Genomic DNA, 12,724 nt, shown 5'->3' on the forward strand with positions numbered 1-12,724 from the left:
GTACTTGCAAATACGTAATGTAAAGGTAAGTAATGTATATCAGAAAATTTTAATTGCTTAATTAAAGAACTTCAACTTTTATAAAGTTATGAGAACTATGATAAAAATGAATGAATATATATATATATATATATATATATATATATATATATGAATATATGAATAATGAAATTAATACTTTATTCTAAAATGAAAGGTTTTAAGAGATTCTTTGGTAATTTGTAAATAAATTTACTACTACAAGCAGACTGTAAATTCACCAATACACATCACCAGTTCCAACAATTTCACTGACATTGCTTAAACTCTCACATTACTGTAATCTCAGAGTGTGAACAATGAAATGTAATTAAATACAGCGACAACGTAGCAAAAGAGTCTATCTCTAAGTCAAGTTGAAAAAATATATAACACTGTTATAGAATTAGAATTATGTTTTTATGTGAATAACCCAAATATAAAATTACATAGAAAAACTTATGAACAACGGAAAATTCGTATATTTCTATGCAATATATATACAAAATAACGTATGAGATTAGGGTAGTTTATATACGTATAAAGTAATGATCAACGAATTATATTTCTATCTATAATATGTATATATGTATACATATAAAATGAAATTAAATTTATATTATCTTAGTACAATATAATTTTCGTAATTTTATATTTTTTCTTGTGTAATTTGAATATAAAAAAAATTTCTTTTATTACATTTATATCGTTAGTTTAACTTAATTAAAATTTACCCTAATTACATACGTAAAATTGCATATACTAACACAGAATAATTGGTATTGAATTAGATTCATGTATTTTTGTATTATCAATTTCTTAGAATTACTTTTCTGTAAAATTTGTGTTTATAAACACAAAGTATTTTCTGCAGAATAGACAGGCCCTTTTGTCGCATGCTCACTGTTATGAGGTACACAGACATGAAGACTTAGCTGTAAAGATCATCATCTCCATCATCTTGGAAGGTTTGATCACCCTGTGTTGTATCTTGAGTTCCGCTTGCTCCGCTTTGCGGAAATCTACAAAGATTTAAAATTTACTTTAGAGCAAATACAATTTAATATATTAGAGAGAATATGTAATTACAGGCACACGATTTGTCATTGTTTTCATACATTAATTTAAAAAATATTTAAACGATTTATGTATTTTACCTAAAATTACTTCCAAATCCACGAGACTGTTGAAGCGTCTGTGCAAACATTTCATATTTTCTAATATCGTTATCAGATACAGAACGTCGTGCAAATCTCATTGCTTCTTCAAAATGAGCTCTAGTTATCTCTGGTACAGGATCATCTTCATCCATCTATAATATCATATATAAAATTATCAATAACAAGTATGAAACTAATTAAAACGTGTAATAATATATAATATAATAATATAAATATGTAAAATTAAAACATTTAGATACTCACGTCCATAGATGCAGATGGATTACTAGCACGTTCTTTTTCTCTTCGAATCTCAGTTTCAATGCTTTGTCTAATAGCAAGTTTGCATGCACGCTGACAAATTTCTGTTATATCAGCACCCGAAAAACCATGTGTTACTTTAGCTATATAGCTCAAATCTACATCCTATAACACAAATATTAATGATATGATTAGGAAACTAGGGCATATTGAAGCAAAATGTAGAATATTACTAGAGATACAAATGTATTTAATTTTCCCTACCTTCGCTACAGGTGATTTTCGAAGGTTAGCTCTAAAAATCGCTTCTCGAGACTTTTCATCTGGTAATGGTATATAAATCAGCTGATCTAATCTGCCAGGTCGTAGAATAGCGGGATCAATAATATCAGGACGATTAGTAGCTCCTATGATAAATACATTTTTCTTTGCGCCCATACCATCCATTTCTGTCAAAATTTGATTTATTACGCGGTCTGCTGCTCCACCAGCATCCCCCAGTGTACCACCACGAGATTTGGCGATAGAATCGAGTTCATCAAAGAATAATACACACGGAGCTGCGGCTCTTGCCTATAAATATGATTATAATAAATAAAATAATTGTGTTTTATGTTTTTGAATTTAAATTACTTACTTTATCAAAAACATCTCTGACATTCGCCTCAGATTCACCAAACCACATTGTTAATAATTCTGGACCCTTTACAGAAATAAAATTTGCTTGACATTCATTAGCTATTGCTTTAGCCAGTAATGTTTTACCACAACCAGGGGGTCCATAAAATAATACACCTCTGGATGGTTGCATACCAAATTTTAAGAATTTATCTGGATGTTCAACTGGATACTAGATAACAAAGGAAACAATTACTTTAATCTCATAATTTTATTGTATAGCTATAATATTTATTTAGTATTTAGTTTAATTTAGTATTTATAGTAGTTTACTTAACAATTTTCTTACCTGTACCAACTCCTGTAATTCCATTTTAACATTTTGTAAACCTCCAATATCATCCCATGTCACAGTTGGAACTTCTACAATAGTTTCTCGCAAAGCGCTTGGACTACTCTTAGTCATAGCATACTAAAGTAAAAATATGAAATTGTTTATAATATTGTAAATTATAACATAGTTTATATTATAAAATACGTTTATAAATTTAATTTGTCGTTCTCAGACACGACAATATTTACAGTATTTATGAATGTCTTTCAATTTCAATATAATTACAGTGTAGTTGTTACTATTTGAATATCACTATTAATTTCAAATTAATTTTGTAAGTCTGGAGAAAACATATGACTGGAGAAATAGTTCAGCAAGATTCCTTTTGCATATTCTTATGCTTATAAATAAAACTGATAATAATACATAGAAAATAAGAAGATTTATAGTAAATTTTAGAGTAAATTCATAGTAAACATACGTCGTATACTGATTGGATCGAAAGAGTTTAATGCATGAGGTAATTACCTTGAAATTATCCATAGTTACGGCAAGAGAAGATAAAACTTCAGCATCTATATGTTCTTCTTCCAAGTCAATGAGATCCATTTTTTCACGAATTTGTTGTAATGCTGCCTCAGAGCATAACGAAGCCAAATCAGCCCCTACATGCCCATGTGTTTCCGCTGCAATCTAAATGATTGCATTAATTCAGTAAATACTATTAAAATAAACAATTTAATAACTTCAAACTTAATTATATAAACCTCTTCTAATTCAACATCATCTGCAAGTTTCATGTTTTTCGTATGAATTCGTAAAATTTCTAAACGACCAGTAGCATCAGGTATTCCAATATCAATTTCTTTATCAAAACGACCAAAACGCCGCAATGCAGGATCAATGCTGTTAGGTCGATTAGTAGCAGCCATTACAATAACATGGGAACTTTGTTTCATGCCATCCATTAAAGTTAACAACTGAGACACTATACGTCTTTCTACTTCTCCATGAGTCTAGATGGAAAATAACATATAAATCATACATTCAATTTGTAAATGTATAAAATAAAATGAATAATAAAAACCTTTTCCCTTTTTGGAGCAATGGCATCAAGTTCATCAATGAAAATTATAGCTGGTGAATTTTTTTCAGCCTCTTCAAATGCTTTTCTTAAATTACTTTCTGATTCTCCCGCAAGTTTACTCATAATCTCAGGACCTTTCAACATAACAAATTGAGTAACATTCTAAAATAAAAAAATATTATACTATATTTAAAGATTAACATACCATTGATAAGAAAGAAAAATGCTCCTGTTTCATTTGCAACAGCTCGAGCAATAAGGGTTTTTCCTGTGCCTGGCGGGCCATATAAAAGAATACCACGAGGTGGTTTAACGCCAATAACTTTAAACAAAGATGGATGCCTTAAAGGTAATTCTACCATCTCTTTAATTTGAGCTAATTGTTTGCGAACACCACCAATATCATCGTAACCTACAGCATTTAAAGCCTCTTCTTCCTCCTACAACGTTTTTATGTATTTATATTACAATATAAAGGAATAAATACTTGTTGTAAGATTATACTGAACTAACCTCCCTCTTAATAGCATCACCTTCACAATGAATAATTGTATCAGGAGCTACAATACAAAATGGTCCAGGATCTGTTTCTACTACTTTAAATTCTACAACACGCATACCACCACGTACAATAAAATTATCATCTTTATGAACAGGACGATAAGCTTCTAAGAAGTATGGTTTTAAATATACTTCAAATAAGTTTCTATAACAAAAAAGTAAGTTACTTTATAATTAAACTTTATGTATATCTAAAAAGAAGTAATGATTAATTAAAATATAATATTGAATTACTAATAATGTGAATTTTCTTTTTACTTTTTTATGTACACAGAACACATTACACTCTATTTACATATTTATTAGAAAGTCTAAATATAAATATATTTTTTAACCCCTTCAAGTACATATATATATATTTTTACATATATAAATATGTATAAAAATATACATATGATCTTTAGAACATAAGATAATTTATATTGATATTTACATTATACATTAAAACAAGATGTTTGCATACATATACAATTAATATCATTTTGTATTAATTAAAATCATTTTACTTTATTCATAAATGCTCCCAGTTTTAAAGTTGCTATTGTGTAAGGAAATTACCTAAATATATCAACCAGCTCTGTTATGTGTTCTATGTTATACTTGATTTATATGAATTTGAAATAACAATACATTTTTGACAAAAAATATTAATATAATAAGTATTAAATATGAAGTATTTAACTAACTGAAAGCATAAATATATGATATGTTGGTAATGATATGATTACATTATATATTGATGTAGACAACTATCTTAATATTGCATATTGTAATGATGTACCTTCTATAAACTGAACATTATATTATATTTTTTATATCACATATTTTCAAACATATCTGTTGTAATAAATATATATTAAATATATACTTTTTATCATAATATTAAATTTTTAACTATTTTAAAAATTAATTTTTTAAGTTATTTGAGGAAAATAAGTGAAAGTAAGTAGCCATATTTTGCCTAACTTTAATATAACTTTACTTCAATTTATAAAATTTATTGTTTTGATTGCATGCAATGTCAGAATACTAGAATATATGCACCTCTACTTTCAGGTTAAACTGAAAAAAGTATTGATTTGATTTCATTTGTTACTTTATATATAATTATTTTATGTATCTTAAATATTAGTTGGGAAGATGTAAAATATACCTAATATTGTTTTGACTAGAGTAATTATTACATTAGGTATATTTTGTATCTTTATATATGTAAAACAAAAAGACAATAATAATGAGTAAATAATAAAATAATTTTGATTATCAAAATTAAATGTCATTTAAAATTAACTCATTATTTAAAAATATGATATAGTTAAAATTAAAATTAAAATATGAAAAATATATTTTTTATTTTTCTAAAAAAGCTATTGATTACCCTGTAAGACCAGTTATTGTATCATCCATTGGTAGTACGTGAATGCGTTTTCCATATTTAACTTCTGGACATGCTTGTACAGAAACAACATCACTTAAACGTACACGCAAATTATTTCTTATAACACGGTTCATGCGAATTTTTTCATCAGGGCATGTATCGTCAGAAAGAACAATGCATACAGTTTCCTTGCGTCTTTTTCCTTTCAACAGTACTGTATCTCCTCGGAAAAGTTGCAATTCATCCATTTTTGCTTGAGAAAGAGCTACTACAGAATTGTCATCTGCAATAGCTTCATCCACTAATAATCTATTTGGCTTGTCCTTCTTTCGAAGAATTGCTGTTGCCAAATCTTCACTGTTATAACACAAGGCATTTGATTAATTTCACAAAGAGATATTAATCATTAAATAAAATATATATAATGGTGATAAATAAATAATAATTTTAATTTATGACTAAACTATTTTAGTTTTTATCTACCAATTTAATCTATTAAAGTTAATGTCTTGATGTCATTTATATAATGTCTATATAACCACTTAAGTTGTACTATAAACATAATAATCTTAATATCTCATTTATTTTTGTTACTAACAAGTATAACTTTCTTAACACATAATATGTTTTCTTATGATATATATTTTATTTATTATTTTATGATAACATATAATATATATGATATATATATATTTATATATTACATATATAATGAATTATCATTATATATGAATAATTAAGAAATTAATTTTGATATTATAATCTATTTACATTAAACTAATGTATTTTTTATCATAAATATATAAATATGTATGCATTATGATTAATATTGTTATACTTCAAAAATTACTTTTGTACTCTATAAAATTTAATAATAATACTTAAACATGTTTTTCCCTTAATTTTAATTTTTGATAAAAAATATAGGCGTTTTCAAATATTTGTTTTTATACATAGAATAAATAATAGACATTTTATATATACAAGATATTCATTAAACCTATAAAAAATAATTTGTAAAATTTTTCATTTATAGTGTGAATAAGATCGTATACAATAATCATATAAAATGTAATTAAAAGATTAATGTATTTAGTTTTTAAAACTGAACATATGATGTTTACGCAGTTTTGTGTTATAGTTATTTCTTGAAACTAAATAGAAGTAAAATTATATAGCTTTTATTTTTACTAAGAATTCTTTATAAGATTAAAAAATATCATAGAAATAAATATAAGTATCAGCAAAATTCCTTTGTCATGTTCGGTATAGTATTCGGCCATGAACAGTCGGCACACAAAAATGATAAGCGCGATTTTGGTCATTACAGGTTGTTATCATAAGAAAAATTGCAGTTTATACTGAATGATTAATTTTTATAGAAGATAATTTAATAGATATCATTTATTTTCATAAGAATCTATAAAAAGACGCGTTGCGTCGACATGATGACAACGTAAAATTGGAAGCATGGATACAATTTATTTGTATACTTTATGTTTGAACATTGAAGTATTAAAATTATATCATTACAAATATTATTTGATTAAATAGTTTTTTTTTTGTTAAACTGTCTTACCTTTTTGGTTCGCCCATTATTCTGTTGATTTCAACGCAAAAGAAAATGCACACGTAATGAGCAGAACTTGATATCGCACACGTACAAGTCAGCTACACCTATAGCCGATCCAATGAACATTCTCATTTGAACTTTCATGGCTTGCATTGGACTCCCCTATTGTCGAATCAAAGGCTGAAGGCAAATTTACAATAGACAAATAGATTTGCCATTTTAAAATATCGTATTGGCTACGGAGTCTTTAAATTATCGTTACTTATCGTAATTTTCAGTTCTTAATTTTGATTATTTAATTAATTATATTTTACTACAGAAATTTTAAGAAATTTTAATATACATTACTATTCAATTTTAGATACGCAAAATATATATTAGTATAAACAAATTATTAAGTACTGTTACTTTCGTCAATTTAATAAGTAAAATTTTGTACTTTATAGCATCCTATAAATATTTTTCATTTTTTTCTAAATTTCTGAATATATAAGTATTACTAGATATTTATTAACTCAAGATATAGTTTGAAGTATTAAATGGAGTGTAATATTTGTAATAAATGTAGATATTCCTAAAAAAAGACTTCTCTTTCTTTTTTAAATTTACACTGTATTCATTAGATAATCTACTAGCATGTGTCTAGTTTTAAAAGTATGTTAGGCTTTAGATGGCTTACGTCACGACATTCTCAAAGTGAAAATACGATAAATATAAGCACATACTTCTTACTTGTCAAATCGGTCTATAATGGCTGGAATTAAAGGTTATTCGGCATATATATTTCATCGCATAAATACATAAGCTTTTATCATAAAATTAAAAAATATGATATTGCCGATGGAAGTTTAATGAAAAAGCTGAATTAAAGATGATACGTCTAAACATAACCTTACTACTCTTATTGTCATTGCTGTCAAATTTTTATATGTAACTAACGCATGTTTATTAATTTATTTTATAAACATATATATACATACTATTTTATTTTTATATAATACAAATTTACTGTATTTCATTTTACTAACTATATTTTCTTACTATAATCATTTTTAAATATTATAAACATTTATGTGTGGTCAGATTTACTAATTAATATTTGTTTTGTGTGTAAAACATTTATGAAACAGATGTAAGTCTTTTAAATGTTTACATACAAATTTTTAGAGGTATAAAAGGTATTATTTCAAATTATACATAAAATGAAGAAATCAAAAAGATTCATTAGTACAAATTATATAGGTTCTTTTGTTTTTCACATTTTATGTTTGTATGTATATCTTGCATGAATTATTTTATAATTAGATTATATTATTTCAAATCATAAAATATGATATAGCTTTTCATTGGACAAATTTGACAACTATAATAATTTATAATATAAAAGTTATATATCTTTTTTATGTATAACAATTTATATAAATTTCTCTTCGTTTGTTCCATGCTATTAATGGCCTTCACTATTCAACAGCGTAAGTATTTTAAAATGTAATTTATACAAAATTTTTTAAGACAATTTATAATCAAAAATTCTTTTATAGATTAGTACTTTTGGCATTTGGTGGCTCTATTGGTATGACATTTGTTATACTAGGTTGTGCTTTACCTGCATATAAGTAAGTATTATTATTAACATATAATTATTTATTTTGTATTTAATAATATTTACATAGTGCTTTAATACTACAAATATGAATTACAATATCAAAATGTGTATTAGTTTTTATAATATATTGTTTTCAGAGTATGGTGGCCACTTTTTGTCATATTATTTTATATATTAGCACCAATTCCAACTATAATTGCACGTCGTTATACAAATGATTTTGACAATAATCCTAATCCATGTTTGGAGTTCGCAATATTCATTACTACAGGTTTTGTTGTATCATCATTTGCTCTTCCTATTGTCTTAGCTCGGTCTCCAGTCAATGATCCAGTGGTATAGTCATATTTTTTAATCTGATTACTGTACTATTGTATTATATCATTATTATATTAGATTAGATAAAACAATTCACTGATATAAATGATGTATATTACCATTATGCATTTTCAGATACAATGGGGCGCTTGTTACTTGACTTTATCGGGTAATATTATTATGTATCTAACTCTAGTCGGACTTTTTGCAACCTTTGATCAGGATGGGGTTGGATATAACACATGTTGAAATGGCGTACTTCATCGTACTTATTTATTAATTTTACATGGTAATATTTTGGTTTATAATGTATTACTTTTGGTACATTTTTTACACTTTGTAACATATAATTTGAATACTTTTAGGTTTTTGCAAGATAAAAAGAAGAATGCAAATCATATATTGCACTGACTGACAGTCATGTGTTGATTCTAAGTCATTGCAACATTTATAGTACATTACTTACATGATACACACACACATATATATATATATATACTATATACTATATATATATCATATATAGATATTAATACTATAACAAAGAGTATTACAATAACCAATACTAAAGTTAATGATTTATTTTGATATTTTTATGCAGTAACCAAAATTTTAGATTTTAAAAAATAAAAATTTTTATAAATCTCTTTGAATAAAATTAAAAAACATAACTATGCTAAAACATGTAAAATTTAATATTTATATTTATTGAATTTAAGTTCTTGAAAGCAATATTAATAAACAATTTTTTACATTACTTCATACTTCCTGTTATTTTTATTAATTAACAATTATAAATTAAGAATTTTAAGATAATCCAAATATTATGCAATGTTTTGCAAATATTTTGTATACAATTGATACAATAGATCTTATATCAAAATATATATAATTTTCGTAATTAATATTTAGAAAACTGCTAGAAAAAATATTATGTTAGAGGAAAATACTAATGACAATAATTATTTACTATTGTAAGTATTTACTATTTACTTATGTAAGTATTTACTAATGTAAGTATTTACTACTGTAGAGTTTAAAATGACAGAGAATGTACATATTTTATTAACGTACATTGAATGCTTCAATTGACTTTATAGTAATTATTAGGTAATATATAATACATTAATTTTTAGTGTTACATATAATAAATGTCTACATCAAATGTAATTAAATTTCTTTCTGATTATTTTAACTTTATAAAAATATTTTTAAACATTTAAGGTATATGGAAATGAAAGATATGCAACAAAATATACAATATAATGCAAAGCAAAAGACAAGCATTATATATATTTTACAAAAAAAACACTCAAATCTCTAAAAATACATTATTGTAAAACTATACTACTATGAAAAATTAAGAAATTAATTTTTCATCATTTTGATTACATTGATAGCTAAGTAACTAAGATATAAGCATATAGTACATACGAATTTTTTATTCAAAATTTCTATTCATCCTATTTATGTAATTATTCTGAAAAATTAATATTTTTTTGTGGGATAAAAGTATGGGTATAAAATATAAAAGAACGAATGGATACAATTGAAGACAAGAAATGATACACAAAAACATTTGAAACTTCAATCAGAAATCTTTTATCTTATTATATAAAATATTATTGTTGATTATGGTAATGTATTAAAACTTCTGCATGCGTTTTAATGAAATCAGGCTGTGTTTCAGCCCAAATTTCCAAACTATGGAACATGCGATCGATTTCTTCCTTTGTTGTAATAGTCGATTCTTCTTCCTCACATTTTACTACCGACCTCAATATTTTGTCAGGAACAACATTTTCTTCGAAGTCTTGGGTTTCTTCGAGGTATTCGACTTCTTCTTTGATAATAATCTGAGTATTTTGCTTACCTAAAAGTCTCCTCCAAGAATGTACAATGTCGGTCACTATTATTTCGTCCCATGTTTCACTAATTAAATCAATGCATTCTTTTATATCGTAATTGGTATAGAACTTCTTTACTTCATTATCATGTTGACGTATTTGACGATAATGCAATTTCTCCCGAAATAATTTTTTAAAATTTGCAATTATACCCTCATCCATTATTTGAATGGTCGAAGGTGTATTAGATGGAAAAATTATTATTTTGAAATAAGAATCTTGGTGTTCTTTCTTAAGAGATATATCACATTTAAAATTTTCAACGAATAACAACACTTTCCCTATACAATGTTCCTGCTGTTGACGCTGCTTTACATTAGGTTTAAAATGATTGGCATACCAATCAGTGAAGATTGTTTCATCAATAAAACTACTATTTTGACTTCTATATACTATAGGTAACATATGTCTACTATGCTTTAAAGATTGTGGAATCATATATTTAGTAACAAACAATGGTGGTAATTTGTGCGTTCCCGTAGCATTGACACAAAATGCTATTATAATGTGATCTTTTTTTATTTTTTCATTTTGCGACGATTCTTCTTCATTCGACGAAACTGCTTGTGGGAGAATTCTCCACATTAAGGTTGTTTCATATATATTATATATATTTTCTCTATTGATATTTTCCTCATTTAATAGTTTTGTTAATGTTTCTGTTGTCAATTGTGCTATCTCATCTGCTTTTCCTTGACAACCGAAACCGCTTATATTGTATCTTTTTTTAAAACGCCACAGCCAACCTCGACTAGCCGTAAAAGGTGTCGAACATCCAAATTGTTCGTGCAATTCCATCGCTTTGGTTTGCAGCATGCTGTCGCGAAGGATATCTCCTTTCATCTGTCGTTCTAAAATCCATTCAAGTAATCGAACATTTGTATCTTCGTGTAAAGATGCACGAGTTCTTTTCATAACCAAGCGTCTTGGATTTTTTGAAATTTTTCGAAGTGATGAGATATTTCTTTTATATCGTTCTATAGTCCTTTTGTGAAGACCATACTGCGCAGCAAGTTTACCAATTGTGACACCTTCTTCTAATTTCCGAATAATTTCTAAACGTGTTGCGACTGTAGTTTCTTCTTTTTGCATAGAAGTCGATGCTTTTTCAATGATTGGTTTGATTAACTCTTTATCATCTGTTTTGTGCTTATGAAACCCTTCATCTGTTGATTTATCATTAGATAATAATTTTCCTTTAAGTGGCGATGACATAATTATAAAATTGGTACCTTTTATTTATTATGAGATACGTTTTCTATCGATATAATATATGTAATTAGATTTAACAGAGATTCAAAATTATGACTCATTCATGCATAATTGTTGTACAATATATAAATATATATATATATACATATATATATATGTATTATACATATATATATATATATATATATATGTTCGTATATGATTATTTTATATATTATTTATGTAATAGATTTTGTAATATGTACATCAATTGTAACTACAAAAAGGAAGAAAATACTATTTGTGTCTAGACAGCAGAAGCATACAATTTTGTGTCAAGGTTTTCTTTTTTAAATGTATTCTGAAAGTATTATTATGTGTCAAATACTCAAAATCACGATTATAAAACTGTGTCATAAATTTGGTGGTTCAACAGTCCTAACATTCTCATTACTTGTATAAACATACTCTTTATTATTTAATGATATCACAAAATAGTTGATTCATATATAATCTCGGATTGTAAATTGTAATTTTGTATTGCGAGTAATATAAAGTACAATTTAAATAACGTTTCACTTTATTTCACTCACTTTTATTGTTACACTGGTTCTTCTAAAGCGAGTTGGAGGTAGATAATAGTGAGCAATTCTTGGAATACTTACTTCTCTCATTGAACTATCTATGACAGCTAAGGGGGCACCACTTGCTA

General features: G+C 25.9%; 3 protein-coding genes across 4 annotated transcripts; 1 reads left to right on the forward strand and 2 right to left on the reverse strand.

The window, feature by feature from the left end:
- Positions 1 to 800: 800 nt before the first annotated feature.
- LOC122572952 (transitional endoplasmic reticulum ATPase TER94) lies at positions 801 to 7,146 on the reverse strand. Its single transcript, XM_043738722.1, has 13 exons — positions 6,997 to 7,146; positions 5,418 to 5,774; positions 3,992 to 4,184; positions 3,684 to 3,918; positions 3,479 to 3,612; positions 3,159 to 3,407; positions 2,920 to 3,084; positions 2,407 to 2,529; positions 2,077 to 2,289; positions 1,704 to 2,012; positions 1,443 to 1,604; positions 1,176 to 1,330; positions 801 to 1,040 (listed from the first exon to the last, which is right to left on the reverse strand). Exons 1-13 carry the CDS (start codon positions 7,011 to 7,013, stop codon positions 950 to 952), a joined length of 2,403 nt encoding a protein of 800 aa, XP_043594657.1. The 5' UTR covers positions 7,014 to 7,146; the 3' UTR covers positions 801 to 949.
- A 461-nt stretch (positions 7,147 to 7,607) lies between these two features.
- Positions 7,608 to 9,600, forward strand: LOC122573168 (leptin receptor overlapping transcript-like 1). Of its 2 annotated transcripts, none has more exons than XM_043739208.1 (5): positions 7,608 to 7,756; positions 8,532 to 8,606; positions 8,734 to 8,932; positions 9,050 to 9,203; positions 9,280 to 9,599. In XM_043739208.1, exons 2-4 carry the CDS (start codon positions 8,566 to 8,568, stop codon positions 9,161 to 9,163), a joined length of 354 nt encoding a protein of 117 aa, XP_043595143.1. In that variant the 5' UTR covers positions 7,608 to 7,756; positions 8,532 to 8,565; the 3' UTR covers positions 9,164 to 9,203; positions 9,280 to 9,599. The 2 variants fall into 2 exon arrangements, with proteins under 2 accessions (XP_043595143.1, XP_043595144.1); XM_043739209.1 differs by lacking the exon at positions 7,608 to 7,756 and adding an exon at positions 8,411 to 8,462 and having other exon boundaries at positions 9,280 to 9,600.
- A 640-nt stretch (positions 9,601 to 10,240) lies between these two features.
- On the reverse strand, positions 10,241 to 12,666 carry LOC122572362 (tigger transposable element-derived protein 2-like). Its single transcript, XM_043737245.1, has 2 exons — positions 12,606 to 12,666; positions 10,241 to 11,987 (listed from the first exon to the last, which is right to left on the reverse strand). Exon 2 carries the CDS (start codon positions 11,911 to 11,913, stop codon positions 10,537 to 10,539), a length of 1,377 nt encoding a protein of 458 aa, XP_043593180.1. The 5' UTR covers positions 11,914 to 11,987; positions 12,606 to 12,666; the 3' UTR covers positions 10,241 to 10,536.
- Positions 12,667 to 12,724: the final 58 nt, after the last annotated feature.

The sequence above is a fragment of the Bombus pyrosoma genome, linkage group LG11, assembly GCF_014825855.1.
Source record: "Bombus pyrosoma isolate SC7728 linkage group LG11, ASM1482585v1, whole genome shotgun sequence".
Taxonomy (NCBI): domain Eukaryota; kingdom Metazoa; phylum Arthropoda; class Insecta; order Hymenoptera; family Apidae; genus Bombus; species Bombus pyrosoma.

What these genes read in the sequence shown, in the direction of transcription:
- LOC122572952 (XM_043738722.1), bottom strand. An exon ending in AATTACAGGAGTTGGTACAG is followed by an intron (nt 2,290 to 2,406) that starts GTAAGAAAATTG and finishes TTTGTTATCTAG; the next exon opens with TATCCAGTTGAACATCCAGA. An exon ending in TCAGAGATGTTTTTGATAAA is followed by an intron (nt 2,013 to 2,076) that starts GTAAGTAATTTA and finishes TCATATTTATAG; the next exon opens with GCAAGAGCCGCAGCTCCGTG.
- LOC122573168 (XM_043739208.1), top strand. Translation starts at nt 8,566, where the DNA reads ATGACATTTGTTATACTAGGTTGTGCTTTACCTGCATATAA. An exon ending in TGTGCTTTACCTGCATATAA is followed by an intron (nt 8,607 to 8,733) that starts GTAAGTATTATT and finishes TATTGTTTTCAG; the next exon opens with AGTATGGTGGCCACTTTTTG. An exon ending in CTCCAGTCAATGATCCAGTG is followed by an intron (nt 8,933 to 9,049) that starts GTATAGTCATAT and finishes ATGCATTTTCAG; the next exon opens with ATACAATGGGGCGCTTGTTA.
- LOC122572362 (XM_043737245.1), bottom strand. Translation starts at nt 11,913, where the DNA reads ATGCAAAAAGAAGAAACTACAGTCGCAACACGTTTAGAAATTATTCGG.